The sequence below is a fragment of the Ischnura elegans genome, chromosome 5 (genome assembly GCF_921293095.1).
Source record: "Ischnura elegans chromosome 5, ioIscEleg1.1, whole genome shotgun sequence".
Lineage (NCBI taxonomy): Eukaryota > Metazoa > Arthropoda > Insecta > Odonata > Coenagrionidae > Ischnura > Ischnura elegans.
In genome coordinates this window covers 65,130,597-65,155,918 of record NC_060250.1, presented here as the reverse complement: position 1 = coordinate 65,155,918, position 25,322 = coordinate 65,130,597, and the positions used below count along the sequence as shown (strand labels likewise).

The 25,322-nt window shown below is 35.5% G+C and overlaps 2 protein-coding genes across 8 annotated transcripts in view; both read left to right on the top strand.

The window, feature by feature from the left end:
• Positions 1 to 16,790, top strand: part of LOC124158987 (disco-interacting protein 2) — a 470,427-nt gene extending 453,637 nt beyond the window's left edge. For 6 of the 7 annotated variants that reach the window (XM_046534446.1, XM_046534444.1, XM_046534447.1 and 3 more), the window contains 8 exons: positions 1,996 to 2,123; positions 3,144 to 3,308; positions 4,494 to 4,609; positions 5,080 to 5,303; positions 6,263 to 6,457; positions 7,077 to 7,413; positions 12,536 to 12,659; positions 14,002 to 16,790. In XM_046534446.1, the coding sequence (XP_046390402.1) occupies positions 1,996 to 2,123; positions 3,144 to 3,308; positions 4,494 to 4,609; positions 5,080 to 5,303; positions 6,263 to 6,457; positions 7,077 to 7,413; positions 12,536 to 12,659; positions 14,002 to 14,254 (1,542 nt within the window). In that variant the 3' untranslated portion in view covers positions 14,255 to 16,790. The remainder of the gene's footprint in view (positions 1 to 1,995; positions 2,124 to 3,143; positions 3,309 to 4,493; positions 4,610 to 5,079; positions 5,304 to 6,262; positions 6,458 to 7,076; positions 7,414 to 12,535; positions 12,660 to 14,001) is intronic. The other variant, XM_046534443.1, reaches the window with a different exon arrangement.
• A 5,119-nt stretch (positions 16,791 to 21,909) lies between these two features.
• Positions 21,910 to 25,322, top strand: part of LOC124158984 — an 801,817-nt gene continuing 798,404 nt past the window's right edge. Inside the window, exon 1 of the mRNA XM_046534437.1 lies at positions 21,910 to 22,511. Within this exon, the coding sequence (XP_046390393.1) occupies positions 22,437 to 22,511 (75 nt within the window). The 5' untranslated portion in view covers positions 21,910 to 22,436. The remainder of the gene's footprint in view (positions 22,512 to 25,322) is intronic.

Here is a 25,322-nt window from a genome sequence, read left to right as displayed (position 1 = left end):
GTAAGCTGTGCTGTTGACATTAGAGTAAGCTGTGCTGTTGAATTTGGCAACGCCGGATTAACGGAGAAGGTAGTCCTATCCGTCCTACGGTACGAATTCACAGCAAAACAGTCTGCACACAATCCACATGTGAGATCGCGAATCGGTTCCGCTGCCAACACACACACAAGCTACAACCTATTTCAATAATATAGGTAAATCCATAAACAATATACTAGCATATACCATAATAATATAGTGGGAAATAGGCAAATACTCTTATCAAAAACTGGATGTCACTATCACATTCTTATATTCATCACGTACAACTTACAATAACAGAACTCGTTATGATGAATACCACTATTTATTCACTGATTTAAACCCTTAAATTATCCCACACAAGTGACACAGGTGACATTTCTCACTACTATTCGTTGAAATAATGGAATAACAAACTTCACACACAGTTTTTATTTCAATAGCGTGATCGTGAAATGTCATATCTACGGTGAACAACGGAGATTAGCACGCCACTGACAATTTTTACACTACTGTTAGACATTTATCGATAGCGTAGTAGCACTTTTTACAATTCAATCACGATGGAACACTGATAACTCATGGCCGATATTTTTCAACCTTGTCAAACTTTGTGCATTACAACCACTGGCACTGTGATTATTAGCAGTAGCTTAACGGGAGATGTCACGTTGAAAATAACACTATTTCGGCACAAACATTTTCCTAGATGTCTCCAATCAGCGAGCAAAAGTTGCATTGACTGGAATTCACCCCATAATACAAGCACAGACAGTCCTAAACGACGAATTCTCCGGTACCTACGAATAAACGGATGAAGTTATTGTATATAAAAGCTAAGCGGACATTAGTAAACATCAAAATCGTTCTAATTATATACTTAAATGAATGATATGCCGTCGATAACATCAACTTACAATTAACGTATCCCCTTTCCAATGGCCGTGGCTCAGACTCCTACAACGATGTTATTTAGGTATTATCAAATTTTTGGTTTAACTGCTCCAGTTTTGTATTTTATGCCCTTACTCAGATATTAATATTATAAATAATGCAAAATACGAGGGCTTCCAAGCCTCTATCGTCGGATATTTATCTTTAAATATAAAACAATCAACACGTCTAACAAACGAAGCTCTCACAACTGCTGGCAACTATTACAAACAATCACAACAATAGCTTCGCGTGATGTTTAGGCACCTTTGACGTCATCGAGGCTTCGTCGGCAGTGGCTTGGGGGGTGAGGGAGTTTTTCCCGCGCTTTAAAATTCGTAATATTTATCATTAAATATCTCGCGAAGGAAAACTCAGATTTACATGCGGTTTTCTTTGTTGTATTCAGAAAATAATTTTCTGTCCGCCTATGAAATAAAAAAAATTCATGCAAGTTCCCCATTTTTTTGTCATGGTAATGTGAAATAGATCTTTCTAAATTTAAAATGTTCCCATATTTTTGCTATAAGTTTTAGACAGTGATTAATATTCATACCAAACTAAAAGTGAATTTTCAACTGATCCTTATAGCCTGAATATCATTTACACTAGTTTAACATCAACATTGAACAAGTGTCAACAATGTCTTCCTTCAGCCGGTTGACTCTGTCAGTCACAACTAGATTGTACTGGCTGAGAAGCCTCTCTGCATCCATGATGTTAACTGGTGTCGAGATTGTGTGGAGTTCAGCATTACCAACCTCTTTAGTACCTGCTGATGAGAATGCATGTAACCATCTATGAAGCAGAAAGACCCAACATTCAGTGGCGTAGCGAGGGGCGGTCTTGGCACTAAATTTACAAATTTCGCCATCAAAAAGGCAAATTTTCGGTTTAAATATCATATAAGTCCAGTCATCGCTCCTATATCACATTTATTAATGTGTATTGCATCAATATCGCATTTATCGCATATGCAATTTTCACGTATCACTACTTATAGTTAATTTTAGAGCTAATAGATAATATTTTCAATTACAGGAGGCCAGCAATGTTGTCGATATCAAATCTTGGCCACTCACTCTGGACACAGATGACACTCCTAAGAAAAAACTGGCTGCAGTGTACAGAGCACCTACTGCTGAAATGCTTGCATATTTGGATTTCAGGTGAATACATACGAAAGCCTTTGCTGGTGGTATCATTTTTTCATTTACTATGTGCAGTTTTCCAAATTTGGCATGGTGTTTGTTATTTGGAGATAGATTACAGATAACTCATAAATCGGCTCAGCAATTTTTAAGTTTTATTCCTTATTGCTGTAACTTAGAATTATTATATTCTAATGAGAAGAAATGGACATCACCTACTTGGGGTGAGAAAAAATTGAAATTACACTGTTTAGTTTTCCTATTTTTGGGTTCAGCAATGAAGGCATTCGAACTCTGATATAAGAAATGAGTCATATTCAAAATTAAATGTGAAGATTTTGAGAAGGCCCATTTTCGTAGCCTTCATTGTTGATTTCGCGCGTACCACACAAGTGCTGTGCCAACAGCTTTTTTTTCCTCGGCAATGCCCAACTCTACTGTGCATTATTTCTTGTTTATGCTCTTGTAAGTGATTCTCCACTTTCTAAAACTCTAATGATGCCACATATTTATGGTAAGGGGCTGGCAATTTTGCTAAATTTTCATTTCATTTTTAAAATAGAGTTAAGTGGTACTAAAAATGACAAAACTTTGATGCTTCCTTTTTGAGAAATTTCCATGCTAGTACAAAACTAAATAATTCTGTTAGTATTTTGCCATTATGGGTAGCTTGTACTATAGACATATTATGTGATGGTATGATGTTGACTGATAGTGGAAGAGGATTGGAATAAGTCAAATAATGGGGTGATTCAAGTATTTGAAACTTTGAAAGAATAAGACATTTTTCCTTACTCTTTCTTCGTCTGTAAAATCATATAGACCCTTCATGATAAAGTAATATTTTGTGATAAAGGCTACTCTTGCCTTTATTAAATGCTGCTCGTGTTGATTTGGGAAACCAAATTATTGGATTCTTCGAACAATGTTTGCATTTTGTCTTTTGCTATTTTAAAATCCTTCAACAGCTGTTGCATCTTTTTACAGATTTTTCCATGTTTCAATGCCTTGGATAACATATTTTTAATCTCCTTGTAGTGTTTCTACCACTGGTATGCTAGCTGGCATTAAGATGTCCCATGCTGCTGTAACCTCCTTGTGTAGATCGATGAAGCTAGCCTGTGAACTCTACCCATCTAGGCATATTGCTCTCTGCTTGGATCCATATTGTGGGTTAGGGTTTGCTCTCTGGTGTTTGAGTAGGTGAGTATCCATGTGGATTATCTGGTAATCGTGCACCTGCCATATTGAGGGGACCAATTATGGCAAAATTTTGTGGTTGATTATATTAATTTTAACCAACCTTGATAATGATTGAAACATGTTTAATCGGCCTTTTATCCATTTCAACCCCTTCTGGTGGATGAAGTACATGGTACATGTACTTCTTGGTCATGTACATGTAATTTGTGGAAAGGTGTTATGTACTTTTATTGTGATCATCCTAGTTGTATTACAGTCTGATTATGTAATCTGGGATTATAAATAGTTGTAGGATCTCTTGTCGTGTATGAAAAATATTAGTATAGGATATTTTTATGAATCGTGTAATAAAATAGTTTAGGTGTTGATTCTTGTCCTTGGTTAGAATTATTCTACCCACATCTATGTCCCAGATATTAATGTTGCATTAAATGTTATGCCTTTGAAAATATAGTGATTGAATCTTTTTTCTGATTTAATATAAATAATTTGGATATGTGATACTATGTGATGATCTAATATTAAAGTAAGTGAATCCTTTCTCACTGTTAGTGGTAGTTATTTAAATACACTATTCAGCACTTATCGAGATTGCTGTGATTCAGTTATGGATTCAGATTGAATGAGGTCATTATTCAGTAGCGATGTTTGGTCATACTTGCTTATTGCAAGTTTTAAGGCTAAGCTTTAGATTTTGAAGGTACAAGAATAGTATAATTTTAGTTGTAAATTATGCTTTGTATCCTTTAAGGAACATATTATCCTTATTACCACTAGAAGATGTGTTTACTTCTAATTGTTGGCTCCTGTTTAATTTTTTAACCCGATGTCTTGCTGCTTTATGCTGTGTCAGATTCCAATATGTTTGGAATTTGAACGTGATCTAGCCTTAATTTATAGCTTATTTTGCTCAATTTTAGAGGTATTGAATTGTTTGTGTTTTTAAATTTTTTTATTTTAGTTTACTTCGTTTGAAAATGAAATTAAATGAAGTTTCCAATCATTTTGCATTACATTTTAAACGAGCTGAAAAGCCAGCATATTTTCTATGGTATCAGCAATTTGTGTGTATTCCATTTCTTAATTACGACTTGCTACCTCCTAGTGCTTGAAGTTTGAATTCTCCTAGCGATTGAAGTTTGATCATCCTTCTCATAAATTTATTTTTTCACATTTCTCCAACAGTATTTATTCTGGTCATCATTCCATCCTCATTCCACCATCTGAGGTAGAAGTTAATCCAGCTTTGTGGTTGACAGCTGTCAGTCAAAACAGAGTCAGAGACACCTTCTGCTCTTATGGTAAGTTACTTATACTCTAATCTTAGGAAAGGGTTTCTTCTTTATTTCTTATCAGTTCTATAAGTCAACAGTACATTTGTTTGAATATATTTTTGGCAGCAAATATTTTCAATGTGATAATATTGTTCAATTTTGTTCTTATATTCCTCAATATTCTTCCCTAAAACATAAGCAAATCAGGGTTGCATAGTTGTACCGACTATTTTCTCTTTCAAGAGCTTCCACTATGGCTTGCATGGTAGCCCTTAATATTCCTTGTCATATTTATTTTACAATCATTTTTATTTTGATGTTCCTATTTATTTTATAAAAATTATTCCTAGAATCAATTCATTGTTAATACCATTCCTCTTTACCCCGACATTTATGTTAACCTGTATTTCAAGTACCTTCACTCTTTTTGCAACTGCTCTCACCAGTCCCTTTGTCCATTTGTTGTATTTGTGTATTAATTCATTTATGATGTGCAGGTGTCATGGAGCTGTGCACCAAAGGCCTTGGTTCATCCGTGAATCAGCTCAAGCAGCGTGGGATCAACCTTGGCTGTGTGAGAACGTGTGTCGTTGTGGCAGAGGAGAGGCCTCGAATGGCTCTCACCAATGGATTTTCCAAGCTGTTCTCAGCTCTAGGACTTAGCCCTAGAGCTGTGTCAACATCTTTTGGATGCAGAGTGAATGTTGCAATTTGTCTGCAGGTTGGTTGAAATTATTTTATAGCAAAAATTCAGGGGTTGAGTATTTTATTTGATCACCTTAGTGTCATTCATCAGCAAATCATATCATCAAATTGAATTCATAACAGTCTAAGGTGGGTCTATCTATTGGAACTTTTCCTTGGAAAAACATATTAATTGCCTTGCCAATTCTTCCAAAGATTCCCCAATTGTAATTCTCTTATCCTCCTTTTTTCTCATTTTCTTTTCCATCTACATCTCAAAGCAACTTCTTTTTCAATAGCATGAGTGCTGATGATTTAAATAAAATATGACGCAGAAAATATACAAAACGTACACAATTTTAAGAAAATGGTTATGATTTATCTAGTCAGATTCTTTCCAATTGCATGTCAGTTTGGTTTTTCCCCCTATGAGAACATTATTGAAGCAGGATTGTGTTTTTAACTAAATACAGTATTATCCAGGCTTTGCTGGTTTATTCATAATCCACAAAAATTCTTTAGTTGTTCAACTTAATAAAATTTTGTTTTTTCAGCATACTTTAGATTAGCTTACGTTGTGGAATATTTTATTTGATCTCCCTAGAGTCATTCATCACCTAATGAAATTTGTTCAAATCTAAGGTGGATCTCTTTCTCTTTTGGAAGTTTACGATGGAAAAACGTATTAATAATAATTTATAACAGTATATAATAAAATATGGTAATCTTAGGCATTCAGTATGTCAGCATTCTCTTAGAGTGTAAAAACACGTCTGAAAATACACATGTTAATTGGTAATCGCCATTCATTAATATTCATTGCAGATAGTTGAATTATTCTGTTTTCTAGGAAACTTCAGTATTTAAATTTTAGCGTTTTGCCTTCGCATTAAAATGGTACTGTTATAAATAATGGTTGCTCCAGTATGAACAATGCATATTTTTTGGTATTCAAGAGTTGTATGTTAGCTTGAGTAATTTTTTTTTTAATTTCAGGGAGCATCTAGTCCAGAACCGTCAACGGTGTATGTTGACCTGAGGGCCCTGAGGAATGATCGGGTGTCCTTGGTCGAGCGAGGGAGTCCGCACTCTCTCTGTCTCATGGAATCAGGGAAACTGCTTCCAGGAGTTAAGGTCATCATTGCAAATCCAGACACTAAAGGGCAATGTGGTGATTCCCATCTAGGAGAGGTCAGTCAACAACCATTAACTTTTACTTTTATACCATTGTTCAGCTGTTCTTCATATGTGACCATGAAAGTGTCTCAATACACAAATTAATGTTTTTTTTTATATTTGAATAGAGGCACTTTCCTTCTAAAGTCCAAGTTATAAAAATTAATGTGCTGAAAATGGATAATAACTATGGGATCAAAAAAGCCTAAAGTGTTGCGCAGAAAAGTTGATGACCTCACGATCTCGTGCCAAGCAAGTCACCGCTTCTCAGCAACTCCTCGGTGTCATGCCTCGACCTCGTGTGTTTCACTTTTGTTTTCACTCTCTTAAGAGATTCTTTCCATCAATGAGCATGTCTTGTAGAAGCAGTTAATGAACTGGTGCTCGCATAGTGTTACCAAATTTGGAAAAATGGGCACTAATTTTGGAATTTTTATTTTGAAACTATAAGATAATGGCAAATAATCCTCCAAATTCTCTTAATGAATTGCAGTTACAGGTCTTTGTGAATGATCCCACTGGCTTCCTTTGCGTAGCCCATTAGATTGTATTTGGGGTGTGATACGTTTATGACAGTGCATGTATTTAGCGAATGAGTGAATATTTTTATTGAAACAAAAACAACTTTTTTCAGATATGGGTTCAGTCATCGCACAATGCCAGTGGCTACTTCACCATCTACGGTGATGAGAGCGATTATGGGGACCACTTCAATGCTCGACTCGTAACTGGTAGCACGGGAGAGACGTATGCTCGTACCGGCTATTTGGGCTTCCTTCGCCGTACTGAGTGTGTCCAGTCGGACACGCCTGCTGCCATAGGAGATGAGGTTTCGGTCGGGGGAGGTAGTGTAGGAAGTTCTGGTGCTGTGACAACAGTAATACCATCTGGTGTCGGAGGTGAGCTCTCACAGCAAATAGTCCCTACCTCGTTGGATGGATCATCAACTTCATTGGCTATGGGGGAGAAAGGTTGGTGGTTGCCGCAAACACATGGTTGGCTTTGCCTCAAAGTCTGGACCATGTGATTGCCTTTGTATTTTTTCTTTTGAAGTCAAAATTTTTATTTTATTTGGACTTGGAAATTAGCCTTGGAAAGATATTTTGAAAAAAAGTATCCCTTGAGAAGAAATCAGAATCTGGCTAGTAAAACAAATTTTGTGTTTTGTCTGGTGATTCACTTTGTTATTATTTGAAATCGGCATGATTTTAAGGGTTGGGATCATCATACATCATGAGAATGTGTGAAACCTCTGTGTGGCTGATGTGCAATCGTCTCACTGAGTTCTTCTTTGCAATAGTGGTTATACTTCAATAAAGAATTGAAAATCTCTTATCTACTTGCATAACTCAAAGACTGGTGTGTGAGAGTTGAATGTGGTTGATGTGAGATGAATGAGTATTTTTGATTAGATAGATCAACATCACTTCTTATTTCAGTTGTGTCAAGTAACGGTTTTTTGGCATTGGTGTTTCATAGATTGGGTAAGAACATAATTATTTGGACAGGTTTAAAATTTCTTGACATCTTTGTATTGATCAATGGTGGCATATAAATTTGAGCTTCTTTGTCCTCTTGTTCCCTTTTCATTTTCTGCACAGCCACAAAATGAAGAAGTTTTCGAACTCCACAAGTTTTTAGGGCATTCTTTTTCTGATAAATTCTGATAAATGCATAAACTTAAGAGGCTGTAAAAAATCCTTAGAAGTGGTTCTCTCTATAACTGCATTTGAATTATTGTTACCCATGAGCTTTTCATTTGGATCAAATAACTCTGCTATTGCAAATCCAAAATTTAGTGAGATGACAGCACATAATCATTAGATATTAAGATTACATTAAATAGAGTAGAGTTAGCAGTGTTTGTGTAGTGATTGACTTTTGACCCTCAAATCCATATTGAATTCTTCATTTGTACCCCTCATTAGTTTAAAAAAAAACACGTAACAAAAAATTATCATGGAAGATTGGTGATTAGTTATTTGGCTCCTTAACTTTGATGCAGGTGTGCAATTCATCTTCATTTATGGTGAATAAGCACCTAAGTGCCTTTAGGTTTTAATTTATATTGTAAATTTGTGCATGCAGTGTATCAGTGGTTCTGTAATTTGTTTTTTGAGTACATATTTGAAATCGCCAGCATGGAAGAAGAATCAAGAGAAATCTTAGCAAATGCTTTCATGTAATATTTTTTCTAATTCATTTAGAGTCTGTTTTTTCAATATATTTTGTTGAAACAACATGATTAGTGCTAGACACTTCATTGAGGTCTCTTGTTTAAAAATTTTCATGACTATTATTGTTACATTTTTCTGAAGTATTGGCTTGTCAACAAGAACATAAATTTCTCTAATGGAAAGTTATTGTGCTTTATAAACTTGTTATAATTTAAGAGTACGTATATGTTTTTGACTCGGTATCGCAGCATTCGCGCAATCTTGCAAAATTAGGTACTCTAGGCTTAGGCTGTTTGAAATTGGTCCATTGTACAAAGTCACCTTTTGAGGCCATAGACCAAAAGTATGCACCAAAATACCAGACTGAATGAATTTTTTATATCTTTGAGGGTGAGGGGGGGGGGCAATATCGGGGTATTCAATATTTTGAAGTGCAATTATGGGAGCAGTTCACCAAAACATGAACATGATTCCGGTACAGTGGTGCCAACTCCATAGGGCTTGAGGTGGCTCGGGCCCCCTCAAAAATTCGTTATAGGTTTGAGGAAAAAATGTGTCAGGCTTGTCGATTTTCCCCGGAGTGTCCAGATATCGAGATTCGAGTTATCAGGGTTCTAAAGTTGATCATATGACTCTTCTAAAATGCTTAAAAAACTTAAAACTCGCTACTTATAAAATTTCCCAAGGCAAGATCCTTGGTTTGGGCCCCCCAATATTTTTTGTAAGTCAGCATCCTTGTTCCTGTGCATATTAGATTTTTCACAAAAATACTGAATGGTTCTACAGAAGTCGTAAATGATAATGAAAGTCAAATATAAACTGCTAAAATATTTTTTTATCAAATCTTGCAATATTTAATGCTGCACCAGTAAATGAGGACACTTCGTATCTGCACAGTTGGCAGTAATCTTAAGTCAAGTTACTGTTATCATTATGAACTTGGATGTTGGTAAATGGAAGGAAAATCATTGGATGTTAACCATGAAGGGTTGTACTCCATAATGTAGCAGTGTAGGTATGGTTAACATCAACTGTCCTTTCATCTAATATTATGGGAAGAGTATCGCTTACTGATAGTTATGTGCCTCAAATTGTTGGATTGAAAAATGATTTGTCTCACTCCAAAGTAGACCTTGTGGGCATTGTTACCTTGTTTCTAGCTGTACATGGATGTAACAGGTAAGATCATGTAATCAAAATATGAAGATTTGTGTGTCATGTTCATAGTCTTAATTCATTTAATACTTTAATTCTAGATCTACATGGTAAAGTGTCTGCATTTGCATTAAGTTGTATTTGGCTCTGGTAAATTATCTTTATTGATTAGTGCAGCATAAATCGTTAAAACTCTTATCAAAGTAAAGAACTTCTACCTCTTTGTGGTGGCATCATCGCATCATATATTCCAGTGGGAGATAAGGGTTCAACTGTCTTTGAGTTCAATGGAAAAGCCCCATTTGAGCAGTTGAGACCTGAGACCTGAGACCTTTAATTTATATTATTGTTGCAAAATATGTAATATTGCATCTTTTGGTATTTTTAGTTTTCCTCACTTTTGTAATATTGATCTTTATTGCATGCATAATTAGACTGGAATTCTATCTTAGGGGTATTCCATTGTTACAGAATTTTGAATTGTATCATTAATACCTATTAGATTTGGCCTCTGAAAATCTTACTTGTAGAAAAAACTCAGATTTCCAGCTGATAGAGGCTAGCAATGACATCTTTCTCAAGTCTAATATAAAGGAATAATTAAATGTGAAGATGGGCGTACAAATTACTGCTCTTGGGTCTTAATAATTCCATTTGAAAAAATATGTGCCTATTAAACCACTGAAGAACCGAGATTAATGACCAGATTCACTTAGCTGATTCAGAATTAGCAATACATAATTGGGCTATTTAGATTGCATTCCTATATAGGTCAAATTTAGTAAATACAGCAGACTTCCAATTATCTGGCTGCAGTTTATCCTGGTTGCGGATTATCCGTGCATGATTTTTCACTTTCGCTCAATTTTTTCCGCGATCTTTATTTTTAAAATCGGATGCAAAATCATCAGAATTACGGTATTAATGCTAGGATACACCTGGCTTATTATTTCCCTCAGAATCCCCATCATAAAACAGAAGTGATCGCGCGCTAGCTGCATTCATGGTAGCTCCATATTCCTGTTTTCCAAGCCTCGCAGTGCTTGACTGCGCTCCTTGATACACATTGCACAGCATTAGCAACTTGTGCCAGACGAGACTACGTGGCATGGTGCCTGACAGTGTAGTTTCCGACGTCGAGCAGTGGTTTTCAAGCATTTGTGCAAACCACTTTTCTGTATCTGTGATCACACAGCAACGGATGTGTGGTTTTTGAAACCAGGCCTTACATGGAGCATTTATAATACGAGTGCACCATGTTATCGCCGCTAAAAAGATCGACAACCAGCGAAGAAAGCTTTCAAATAGTCCAGGAAACACTCTTAAATAACAGAATGACTGCATAAATAATAATGCATTGATTGTTTTACGTAAATTATGAGTATTACAAGACATTTAAGTGAAAGTTTGGATTATCTGTGTTTTTCGATTGTTCGTGTCGTCTCTCCCCATCATTAGCCCGGATAATCGGGAGAGTATTGTGTAATAATTTTTTCTTAGTAGCAGATGTTAGGATCAGGATTACCTACATTAAATTAGAAATAGGGTAGGATGTTCACATGTCCATATGTCAAAATAAGAAAAAAAATCAAGTCTCAGCATAATTTAACAATACATATATGTATTTTCACTACTGAATAGTTGTGAGTTAGTAATTCTTCTTAGGGCATGGGTTCTGCATTTTTTAGTTAACTCATCTGTAGAAGTATGTTACTCTCTTCATGAGTGGTAATAATGGTTAAAGGTTGTCAAGTTAGTTTAGCTCCAAAACCCAGTATTTTGTGGACTTAAATGAGGCGTAGCCTGGATTTTGCAGTTGTTCACTGGAGATTTCAGGGCCTTCCTGAGTGAATGAAAAACCCTCCAGAGCAAAGGGGAGTCCTCCCCCGGAAAATTTTTGTATTTTTGATGTCTAAAATGTGATTTTTAGGACTCAAAAACAGTAATTTTGTATGAATTTTCATTGAAAGTCATTTATTGAGGTCATCTTACTCGTTTTTGGTGCCTCTTTTAAGAACCCGGTAACCCGGAAAACCCCCGTGGCTGCGCCACCGTTGGATGATACCAGATTTGGGGTTTATCCACAGAGAGTATTTCAACTTAAGGCTGGATGGCGATACTTGGTGGAACTTGGTGACTGGGAACATAATGAAAGATACACTGTTGCATGTTCCACAGAAGTTTACTTAACCGACCCAGGTTTCGACATTAACACACCTTTGAAAATGACATAGTGTTTAGTGATTCGACATTACACTATGTCATTTTCAAAGGTGTGTAATGTAATGTCGAAACCTGGGTCGGTTAAGTAAACTTCTGTGAAACATACAACTGTGTATCTTTTATTATGTATCCAGAGGGTATTTGTTAGGAGTGGGGAACAGTTTTAGCAGGTGAAGGTGAATGCAGTTATTCTGCAAAAATTTATGTTTCCGGTGCAGCTGGCCTTGAAAATATTGCTGGATTATGGGTGTTCTGGATTAGAAAATTTTGGTTTCCGGGTGCTAAACCCTGAACCCATATTTTACTCATCTACTGGAATTAAGATCTGGCCAATGCTTAGCAAGGAAACTAAAATTATGTGCATCTTTGCAACATTAATATATTGATTATTTAGGATATGCATCTCATCTGGTAAATGCTGTGCATTTTATAATAAATGTTATTTCTATTATACATACAGATGATGAAATGCTGTGAAACCCCATTGAAAGTAATTTGTATTCTCTGTAAAATGGTTGTGCGCTAATTTTTTTTCCAGAACTCCATGATGCTGTTTTTGTTGTTGGAGCCCTGGATGAGACAATAATGCTGCGTGGAATGCGGTACCACCCAATAGATATAGAAAATTCTGTGCTCAGGAGCCACAAGAAAATAGCTGAGTGGTGAGTAATTCAAGATTTGTTATTTCGTACTTAATTCTACTCGTACAGTTTTATTTGATATTGTGGAGTACCCAAAAGTATGCATGGTCAGTTAGTGAATTTTTCATTTCTTGTGGTGCATTCCATGTGGTTTGGCTGTGAAGGAGAAGTCCATATGCTCGGAGTCACAAGCAGACTCAATTGTGCAAGTTTGAATGGGATGCATGTTGAAAATGTGGCGTGCTGGAGTACAATTTTGCTGGTTAAGCTGGAATCAATTTTAGCCTTTTTCTCTGTTGATCTTATTGAGCCTTTTTACAAATGGAATAGAAACTATCTGTTGATGAATTTTTATTAATTTGGGAAATGATTATTACAGCAGTATTTTCAAAAGAGAATTAATAAAATTTCTTGTGTGGTGTTTTAGAGACGAATAAATCTCCAGAACATTAGTTTTTGACATTAGTTTAGAACTTGATTACTCGAATACCACTGTTTCAATTAGCACTTGTTTTTCATGGAAAAAAATCAGAAGCATTAATCAGGAAGTGGGTGTATATAATTTACATATTTTTGATAAAAATTGATTATAATGAAAGGAACAACAACTGGTACTTCAACGAAATTTCACTATAATCCTAAAATTACCAAGAGCCATGGCTGGTAAATAGTTAATTTGTCATGCTTGCCAGCTTCAAAATTTGGCATGTATCATTTAGCATTCATATTTTATTTTTTACCCTAAATTCATTTAATCTGGGCCTTAGTCGGTACCTTGCCGCCCAACTTTGGCTCAGATCTTTGGTAAAGCTTAATAAAACTAAACAGAATGAAAAATGAACTAAAACTTGATATGATTGATTAGGGAAATTATTCCACCGGGCTTTTTTCTCTCATAGAGTTCTCTCTTTGCCAATATTATCTGCTTTCTGAAATAATTGTTACTCTGCGCTTTTGCCTCCAATGGAGATGATTTGAAGACAGCAAAAGCTTGCACTACCACCATTGAAATCATTTTTGTATTCTGCTAGAAAAAATGGTGAACCAGCCTTTTGAAAGAAGAATGTGTCATAAGCTTGTCTTTTGTACATAGGAGTAGAGATTAAGTGATGCTGCTACTTAAATTCTCTAATGATGATGGAAGAAATATTGAACTTTTATAATTTTCCGCACATAAATCAAACTTGCACTGACCTAGATTTTAACGGATAATTTGTCTCAAGGTTTAAATTCACTTCATTCTCTCAAATTTAACGGATAATTTGTCTCAAGGTTTAAATTCACTTCATTCTCTCAAATTAATATCGTTATCATTCATGTTTTTTGAGTTGGGATTGCTTATGTTCTTGTGGTTTTTTTTCAGTGCTGTTTTCACATGGACCAATTTGTTGGTGGTTGTGGTCGAGTTGGATGGCAATGAGAATGAAGCTCTCGACTTGGTGCCATTGGTTACGAATGCAGTGCTGGAGGAACATCACTTGGTGGTTGGTGTTGCAGTTGTGGTTGACCCCGGTGTGGTACCAGTCAACTCTCGGGGAGAGAAGCAGCGCATGCACCTCAGAGATGGCTTTCTCGCGGACCAACTTGATCCCATTTATGTGGCATACAACATGTGAGCATCAATTTTGTGGACCTTTTTCCAGCCTCGATTTCCTTTGAAGAGCATAGGCAGCTAAGTGCCAGAAGATGAAGCCAGCCTTAATCAAAGTGATGGTGATGGAGAGCCGACCATCCTTAGTACTCGTCAATGTGTTTAGCCATTGAAAGATTTGATTTATTGTGTTCTGACATACAAGACTGAGTGAATGATCATTGCTGATTAGACAGGTCTGTGAGAAGTGGCATTCTTGAGGAAATGCAAATGGTATTTGGTGAAGTCATTTGAGAGTGGTGATGACTAGGATCCAACATACTTGCTTCAAGCCCTTCCTTTTTTCTTTAAGTATTTATGCTCTTCATTGAGTTGCCCTCAATTAATGTTATTCATTCGAAATTGGTCATTGAACACATCATCACTTAGCCAAAAACTAAAGTCTCATCAGCTCCATTTGTTCTTTAGCGGCAAGCTACCCTTTATCTTTGTCAGTGCTCTCATTTTGAACTCTATTGCCAAGCACATGGCTGCATTGTACCTTGAGTGGCTTATTGATGCTGCATTTCTTAGCATCTTGGTCAGCATTTATAATAAGAAAGGTAACTTTCTTCGATATCACAGCCTCCTCGCTCATAATCTCATGTCAAAGAGTGCATTGTAGTGATTATTCTTAAATTCATCACTCTCCAATGTTGATCGTAGATGTCATTCTTGTTATTGGTAGTCGATTTTTGAAGACCAAAATGAGCTAAATACCAGTCTGAATAGATTCATCTGTTCAGTACTATTGTCTAAACTTTTTGAAGTGGCATTTGTTTCAATTTCTACAGGCCACATATTTAGCCTAGGAGGATGCGATTCCTATGGTCTAATGTTTCAGTGAGATCTAATGTGGAACTCCTGTTGTGTGTTTTTTTGCCTCGTGGGATTTGTACAGTGATAAAAAGTTGTATTAAAAATGTGATTAGACACTCAAAGTTTGTTCAAACTGGACTGACCTGTATTGCAGCTTTGTTTAAACAAACTGATTCATATAACTCTGCAAGATCGATCAGAAGAGCTAAGACACCTTTTTGGGCTTTCCTTTTTATCATCTCAGAAGATAACAGTAAGATTTTTTAAGACAATTGATTTTATGAATACTACAGGACTGTACAGTGAAAAAAATACTGGTGTTACTCATTGCAAAAAGTAAGAAGTTGTGCAAAAATTCAAGTTATTTGTCAGTATGTAAGTTTTCATCATGGAATATTAATATGAATCTTATTTAATTAATTTTGACGCTGTGCTAACTTACATTTCCATAGACTCCTGTCTTAATTTATAGCGGAGCAATAATTGCAGTTCATTTTACCTTGATACTAGGCAACGTTCGCATTCTTGTTGTAATTGAAATTTGTGCCACAAGTTGCAGCAATTTTGAAAGTGAAAACAGTTCCAATGAATTGGAATATATTCACCCATACATCTGTTTTATTAGGAAATTTGAATTTTGGAACACTTCTATTCTAGCAAGTGGAAGTATCTTGCTTATTCATTAGTTTATCGAATTTCATGGAAATCAAAAGAAATTGTGTAAAACTGCCATTAAATGTCTTGCTTTTAACAAAATTGGCATAGAAGTCTTACAAATAGTTTTTACTTGTTTCCACTATATCAAATAATCAGTTTTTGGTGACTGAGGACTGTGAATATTACCAAAAACTTTAGATTTATGTAATCAATATTCATAAAACATAATAACTGACTCTTTTGTACTTTGAGAGATATTGCACAAATGAAAGGTGATAAGCATAAATATTGAGATGAAACTACTTTGTTTGTATGGTTTTAAGTATTCATAGATTGCCAATGAAATGTTTTTATTTGGTACCAATACCTAATCCATTGCAAAACATTTGGTCCTAAGTTGAAATGTTATTCATTGTTGCATAAACATCTTGGTACTATTTTAAAAGAAACATCATTCTGGAATTATTTGTATTATTTCTGATTTTTTATTGAGCAAAAATTTGTTGATGTTTTCGCAGGTACACTAACTTGTAGATATCCCGGCTTTACATTCAATCTTGTCAAGATTATTTCTTGTTGCTAAAGCGTTGTAATTTTTTTGTTTATAAATGTATTTTTTGTATAATTTTGGCAGCTGATTGTCAGTTTTAGAGCTATAGAAATGTTGATTAAGTCATTTATGTACATACAGCACCATTAAATTGTTTTCACAGTCTTAAAATTTTTAGAAAATGTAATCCTTCAATTCCTCGGGCTTGGTGGTGTCTGTTATAAGGTGCCACTATGCCACCCAGAACAAATTTTTATGAAGTTGATGACCTGATGGCTTCAAATCAGATCTCATTTACTGCCATCAAGACTAAGATTTTTTGAAACTGGTCTTGGTAATCTTCTTTATTACAAATATTTTAAGTCAATTGGGATTTCTGTGCTGCGTTGAAACCATGTATGAATCCTTTGAGCATATTGTGAATAGGTGATTATTTAGAAGTAATAGTGTGGATTACTTTTGTGTTTCAATAAATGTTCCCATAAATTTTTTTAAATGTTGTGTAATTTTCACCTTGAAAATATTCCTTTAGCCTTCACTGTACCATGATGGCAGTGCAAAGTTGGGATCTATTGAGTTTTTAGTACCATTGACATCAATTGGGTGGATATTTTAAACAAAGAGAGAGGTTGTGTAATAGTAATCAAGAATAAAATTCCAAGTTCCGAATCAAGTTTGCCACCACAGAAAATTTATATGTGAAATGGTGAGAAACTTAATTAAAGGTGGGAACATAGTTGGGTATTCCATGTCTGATAGTTAGAGAAGCATGTCACATATTTGGGTGGGCTTTGTGCTGCGGTTAGATTTGATCTGGTATTTAGATTGTGGGGTAGGTATGCACAAGACTTCTCATTCAATACTCTTTGCCAGTTGTTTACCCATGCTCTTTAAATATCTTGCTCATGCTCTATCTCTAGCTCTCGATACTCCACTTACCTTTCAATGACCAGTGTACACAATTTGCCTGCAATATGGCCCTATAATATGGGACCCTATTATTTAGAAGATTAGGTGGAGAGAAAAACAATGAAAACTCATGATCCGGAAGTCTATTAAATTAATATGTATATATCTAATTACCAGTGCCAAATAAACTCACTCAAAGGCCTGGTGGTGGTACAAGCAACAAGGCCTCACAGTGGCAGATACTTGGGGGTGAAGGTTTACCTAGTTTATGACACTCTCCCGTTCCTAACTCTAAGGAGGTAGCTATATACCTTGAAATCTTGAACAAAAGAAATTTCAGTGTGTGATGCACAAAGTAACAGAAACAGTTAATCCTGTATTGCTATTTTGAAAGGGGTAGAGATGGGAGAGGGAACAATCCACCTGGGGCCCTTTTGCACCAAATGTCGGGTGGAGCTGACGGGCATAATCATAGGTAGTAGTCCTGATGTTGGTTATAGCTGTCATGGATTTTTTAACGCAAACGACCGAACGTCGGCTCTGGCCAATGCGAGGGAAGTGAACTGACCGCTGAGGCGGCAATTGTCAGATGCATTCAGGCCCAGCCTGTAACCCAGCTTAGCGAGTCCTTAGGACCACTCCTTGGCAAATAAGCTCGACCCTCCCACGCATTTATGATCATCCTCACCGCAGGAATCCGTTGCGAGGTGGTTATATTGTCAATAGTTTTTTCAATTATATAATTTGTCCATACTACAATTTTTTTATAATTTAAAATGAACTCTTTGTTCTGTTCTGTGTGTAAGCAATTATTAAACAAAAATTTAGCATTAAAAATAACAGACTTCCGGAATTATAGCCTTATTACCTTGTATTTACTAACTTCGTTGTTATTAATGCTTGAAATCTGTAAAAAATTCCACAATGCTTAAAAAATGTTAGTAATTCTTTTAGAAGAGTAAATTATTGAAAATCAAATACAATTTTTGGTTGAAAAAAACAATGGTAACTCAATAAGTTTACCGTGGATTCCTACTATGGTAGGGTTAGAGGGACTAGTCTAGTGGCCGGGGTAAGGGACAGGCCCATTGTGCCAGGTCCCAAATCTCAGGGATGATAATACCAGGGTAACTTCACACCAAAAAAGAGCTCCGTACAGAGAGGTTTAAAATATTCTCATGCTACTTGTAGCACGAAAACATTTTCCTATTGTAGGTGCTGGCAGGAAAGGGTTAATAATTCCTATCACTCCTGTTAAGGTCACTCATTCCATGCCGGTAAAAGGTTGTGAGCCAAATGATAGGTAGTCTGAGTAGTGGTGTCAGGCCAAAGACACTGTAATAGTATGCATAAGATACCAAACCAATAATGCCTTCCTTGAAAATGAGTGTCAAATGAGTGTTGTATTTTCATACAGAACCAGGCTGGATATATGCGATAATGTGTCAACATACGTAATATTACATCAAGATCTAAAACCTTGGATTCAAAAGCTTTAATGAGTGCGAGGTGACCTAAGTAAACCGTGAACTTAATCCATTAATCTGATCATTAACAGGTTAGAATATAGCATGCAAACTTACCTTAGCAAGCAGAATACCTGTTGTAAAGTTATGGATTCCTTAGCTGTCTCAGGCCTGTGCCCTTCAGTGATTGGCAACCAGCCAACTACCCTTATTGCCTCCCAAAGAATTTTTCATGTGAGGCCTTTCAATTCAAAGTCTCAATAAAAAGGTGAAAGAATATTACCATAAATTTGAATTAGAATATGTGAATCGAATAAATGAGATTAAGATTGAATGGCTGTTAATGGATATAAACTTTACATTCTCACATTCTCAAATTCATATCGATGGCTAAGTTCTAACAACACATATCTCAAAATTAGCAGCTTTTGAGGAGGGCAAATGAACCAATGATTTTTTTAAATTGTATACTATACAGTAAAACCTCTATGTAGTGAACCTCTTTACATGGTAAACCTCCATACTTCATACCACCCCTATGGTCCCATCAGTTTTACATGTAAATTTATAGGCTCTATGTAGTGAACCTATTTATCTCGTAAAACCTCCACTTATCATACCAAGGAGACAACCCCGAGATGGGCTAACTACCTCCGAAAATTGTATTGAGACAAATAGAGACCATTAATGCAGCCGCGATTACATACTTGGAATGACATTTTCAGCGAGAAATGTTTCACGCTTATTTTTTTTCTTAGACACCTTTAATACGCTGTAATTTTCATGTTAACCATTAGTTATGGCCAGTTTGTTCCATATGAGAGCATGCCTAACAGTTAATAAGGAAAAGGTATCAAACTATCCTAATCATTTTTAGTGACTGTTGAATTATGAGAGATCACATCGTTTTCTCTTGAATCATGGTAAAAATCATGTGATAGCGCTTGCTTTCTGTTATTATTAAATAATAAATATATGTTCACTAATGCATGCATGTTTGTTTAAACATACAAATACAATGGTTTAAAAGACAGTAGTGCCTTTAATTTCCAAAGGATATGAAAAAATGTGAACCTCTCTATAGAGTGAACCTCTATGCATCATATTGCCCAAATTTTGGTCCCCTCCATTACGATGTAAAGAGGTTTTTTTCTTTAATTTTAAATTGAAATTAAAAACAAAAATACGTACATAAAACTGAAAAAGAAGCATACATTGCAAACAAAGAGTTGATTTTTGCTTGAATTTTATTTTTTATTAACAGTATTGAGCAGTATTAACTCTTGACAGATCGGCCAAATTTGGAGATATGTACATCTTGTTAGAACTTAGCCATCGATATGCTGATTGTAGAGTAGTCATGCATATGGTGATTTCTCTCATCTACAATTGATGAAATAATATCTAGAATTCCTTGAAGCATCGATCATTTTTGGGCAGTTGGCATACTGAACTGAAAGTGAGAATGTGGAAAGATGCTTCTCTAGCTTTGAGATGAGGAGAGAAAATGCTACTATTTTTGGCACTGCTATAAGAGGGAATGGAATGTATAATCTCCCTGAGGAATGAGCCTAGGGCATAGTCTAAACAAAGATTGTTTAGACTGACAAGGGCCTTTTGTGAGCCAAGGGTAAAGTTGGGGAGTTATGGGTGTATGATTAGGCCTCGTACTCATAATTAGAGCTCTGTGCAATGGCCCAGCTATAGGCTCTCCGAAGCTCTGAATATTGGATGAAAAAAACATCTTCAGCACAAGGGGTGTTATTGCACAGAGGAACAATGCACCACTTGTAATGTTTCCTTATTTCACCCATGTTCTCCTTTAAACGCAACGTGACTCTTCCAAACCTGCAGTTACTGGGCTTGGATCTTGGACTCCTACTGAACTATGACGTCACGGCCTAAGATTAGTGGGGGCGGTATTTTTTAGCCCACGAAACTCGGGAGACTTTTGGGAGTCATTTTCTAGTGTATAAACTGAATTTTAAGTGGAAAAAATTATGTTGTGGTACTAAGTGTTTACTGTAGTATATCAGCATACTGTTTATAAAAAGTATGCAATTTCCCTATTATGTGAAACATTGGGATGAATAACAAACAAGTAAAATTATATAACAGCTAAGAAAGGACTTATTTTGTATGGTATTTGAAAAAAAGGATATTTTGTGCAGGGGCTAACAATAAATGTACTAACAATTGCAAAGCACACTTAGTCATTTCTTTTTCTGGTACTCATAGTGTAGATATCAACCCTGGAATTGTAGAAAAGAAATCCAAGCTCATCTTTTTGAACTTTTTATGTTTAACAATTTAATCTCAACTTCTTTACTGTGATTAGTTACTAAGAAAATGGTTAACGATATTATTTTAGCTTAGTTTCTCCAACTAAATTAAGATAATAAGACTCCAAAGTGTAAGGGTTATCATGGGTTTTCTGGTTAATGAGAAGCTATGATGACATATGTATCACAGAGCTTTGATGCAAAAACATTGACTATATAGATAAGTATTTTTGAAAGGAGAAGATAATATTTTATGATTTGGCGAACAAAATATACCGATTTATATTCTCTTTTCTTAAACATAAGGGCATACTTGAAATGCACCAGTTGAAATAAATTAATCCTTGAGGAGGATAATGGATTTCAGAAACTAAACATTTTATTCTCTATTAAATAATTAAAAACCACCCGATTGAATTTTGAGTTTAAGTATACCTACGCGTACAGGAAATAATTTATTTTTAATAGTGATTGAAGCGTACTTTTACTCGTTTAGGTATTTTACTAAAGCATATTTGAAATTTCAATCATCATATTTTTTAGGATTTTCGAATAGTCATTACATTGTTCTCATATACCAACTCGACATTTAATTTATGAAATTAAACGATGTTATATTATTCTTATATATCATGAAAACTTAGACTAAACCTGTTAAGATACAATTTCAAAGTTTTGTTGAGCCAAACAACCTTCAGCATCACCACCTCCACCCTAAGTACACCACTGTCATTCAAAATTTCCAACATAATCCTTTATAATTTTTTTTGGTGAGTTATGCAATGCATAATTGTAGGTAATTAATTCATTAAATAGGAAAGCAATAACATATTTAACTGTCTTTCCAGCTGATAGCTCCTTTGATATTACCGCTGTTCCAACGGCTCGATTTCATTGGACGCCAAGCGGCGTTCTTCATTTGTCGTCGAAATAAATGAACGGAATATAGAGGGAATTAGTAACGACAATGCTTTGAATTTCTGTTTTCGTGTAATTCATGAGTTGCGTTGGGAATTCCTGATTTCCAATGAATCTCCGGTTATTTTCAGTTTCATCACGATTATTTCATTAGTGTATGCGAGTGTCTCAGTTACATATAGTGTCGTTTCTGTGTTTTAAGTGCTTCCTTACACGAATATGCGGTGCTCACTCTTGTTTTAGGATTGAAATGATTGATTGCCTATATTGGGGAAAATGTGTGGCTTATAATCCATTTAGTGATATCGTCAGGATTAATGAGAAAATAGAAGTAACTTTAAATTTGGTGATCTTTATGGCTATGCTTCTCTTACCACCAGGAAAAGCCTTAGTGCTACGGCCATAGTACTCGGCCAGTTTTTATATAATAGGGATTTTGGTTCGATTTCTGCTTCATGAGGCAATAAAGCCAACTTTGTGCGATATCTGGATGTACGCTGTGTATAAATAAGTCACCAGCACAAGGCATTATACGCCAACGCTGTCTGTCGAAGTGGTGCTCATCCAATGGAGTCCCCCGTCGCCGGCCGAAGAAGGGAGAGGTTGAAGAAAGGAGATAATTACTTGGAATCAGAGTATGGGGTGAGTATTTTAATCAATTTTGTATTGTTACATCTCCCTTCTAGTGGAATGAATCTGGTGAAAAGTCTTCTGCATGTTTACTGATCTATCTAAGCTAGCTTAGCTTATGTGGTTACAGTCTTAGTGGGTGTTCATCCAATCTCCTAATGTGATTTGTGTTATAATTTACTGCTATTTGAAATTTGTATTTTTGAAGGAAAATTCGTGGTGGACTGAGTGATCGATATAAACTATTGGGTCTTCTTGAGCATTGAACATTTGCGGTTAATTGTGAGCAAGGGATACCACAGCGAAAACATTTTTTTCTCGATCAAAGGAGAGTGTGATTCACCATCTCTTTCTCTTGACTTACTATCTGAATTTTAATTTAAGAGCTTAAAGAACTTACATGTAAAGAACACCTAAGGTGGACCTTATTAGGTTTTTCACAATGACAAATCTAGCATTCGAAATTGCCTTTTAATTTCAATATGTAGTTTGATCGTCTATGAACGTCGCTGATTCATGATACGACTTATTTCCTGGCGTTCTCTAACTTATCCTGTAAAATTGGTTTTTAAGATGATGAACAACCCAAAAATGCGTATTTTTCATGTCAATTACAGGAACAACGAGGAAAACAGTGAAGGAAAGGTGGACAAAGAGCATGATACATATAGAGGGTAATGTTGTATAATGTTGGAATAAGGGTAGTCAGGAAGGAGGATGGGAAAAAATATGTAATTTGAAATTAGTTACCAAGGAAAAGCTTGAATGGATATCAATGGAGATGAAACAGAATGACGATGTGGGTGATAGAGCAGGCCAAGGGTATGGGATTGGGTGTAGAAGAACGAGTGAGGAATGTTTAGTAAGTGATCTTGGTGAATAGGGAATGGGCGGGAGAAATAGGATTAATGATTGGGATGAAAGGAATTAGACTGAAGGAATATTGAATTTAAGAGATGGTGTGATGCCTAAGGGTTTGAAGGTGAAGAATGACAATTGTTCTTGAACCATGACTACATATTTTAATCTATCCTCTTTATTTCCCCTATAGTATGCTTTATAGTATCTTATTTTAAAGGCCTTTTCTTAATATTATAAAATACAAATTAAATATAAGTAGTATATATTTCCACGAAATTTATCTTGAATGACCCACAACCCTTTTTTCTGGGGTATGAATTATCCAGTTAAAATATTTTTTTTCTTTTATGTAATGCTATCCAAATAGTATTTCTGTTAAACAACATTCATGAGAAAAGATCTGGACAAGCCATGCTACTTATTACTTGAAAATCAGTCCTGAATTAAAAATTATGCAAAAGTTGTAAATGTGAATGCATAACATGGGTTTATTAAATGTATACACCATAGAAATATTTATTACTCTTTGTGCTACATTACGATACCTCCACTGCATAAACACTCAACAATTGCCCACCGAATCAAATCCACTCACCTAGATAGCCCTTATAGTACTAGATGAGCGGATTTGTTTCAGTGGGCGATTGTTGAGCATTTATGCAGTGGAGGTATCGAGTAGTTTCCTGTGCATTAATATACTTCTCTGATGATTCTGTTGTCAATAAGTTGATAACCTGAGAATAAATGTATTCTCAGGATTACAACTTCGTTACACATCCTTCTTCACAAGTCTTGAGTATTTAATACTTAAAATTGACTTATATCAAGATTTCTGTAGAAATGAAGCCCTTCAGAAATTCTGGAGAGGGCTACTTTTGAAGAAGTATGGAAATGGAAAGAGGAGCAATGAAAACACTTCGAACATTGCTAATATGGAGCTCTTCCAACACGTTCTAGTTTCGATTTAACGGAAAGAGGAGTTAAGTCTTCTTTAGAAATTCTTGATGACTTGTTTATCTATGGAGTTGAAAGTTTGTGAAGAGTGGATGTATACTAAACTTAGGACTTAGTACGTCGCCATTTGTAAGCGGCATTACATAGCTTGGAAAAGTAATTAGTGGAGAGAATCTAAAATCTCACATGAATTTAGAAAGTAATGGGAAATATAGTGATACCTACGGAAGGTGAAATTAACTATGTATTAAATATCCTGTAAAATTAATTTTATGATTAATTTGCTGTGTCAGCAGTCATTGGTTAACTATTTCACCTATAATTCTGGGTTGTAAGCCCAGTTAGAATTTAAGTTATTTTTAAAGTCAAATGTGGTGTTTGCATTCAATGAAGAATGTTGTTCAATTAAAAAATCCAACAGGAAATACATTTTAAAATCGCTGATTTTGCTTTGTTAGAGCAATATTTGTATCTTTGTTGTGCACTCCTAAATTGAAATTGATACATTGAGTGTTGTTTATTTATAAGATTTTTTTAATCTTTTTCTTCACTTCCAACCTCGTACATCTCCTCCTTATACTAAAGCAATGTTATGGGAGTCACAGAGCTGTTTCCTCTTCCTCCTCTTGAAGTAGCTATTATACTAGACTGTTTGTAGATGCATATGAATGAAACTACGACTGTCTCTTTATGTATGAAATTGGTTTTTGAAATTCGTTTTCATGACTTTATTTTCAAATTGTTATGAATATGGAGAAGAATTTGGCCAACTCTGCTTGAAGAGGTGAAAGAGGGGTAAATGAAATAGAAATGGGAAGGTAAGATAACTGGTGACTCATCCTTACAGGATATTGTCTTCTTGTGCTGGGCTCGCGGTGATGTCAGGTCCATGTATATTGTATGGGGTCTGTATTCCAGCCAGCCAGATATTTTAATGTCTTAACGGCAGAATCACAAAATACAGTGCTCTACAGGGAGGAGGAAGGGGTTTAGAGGCACATTAAGGTG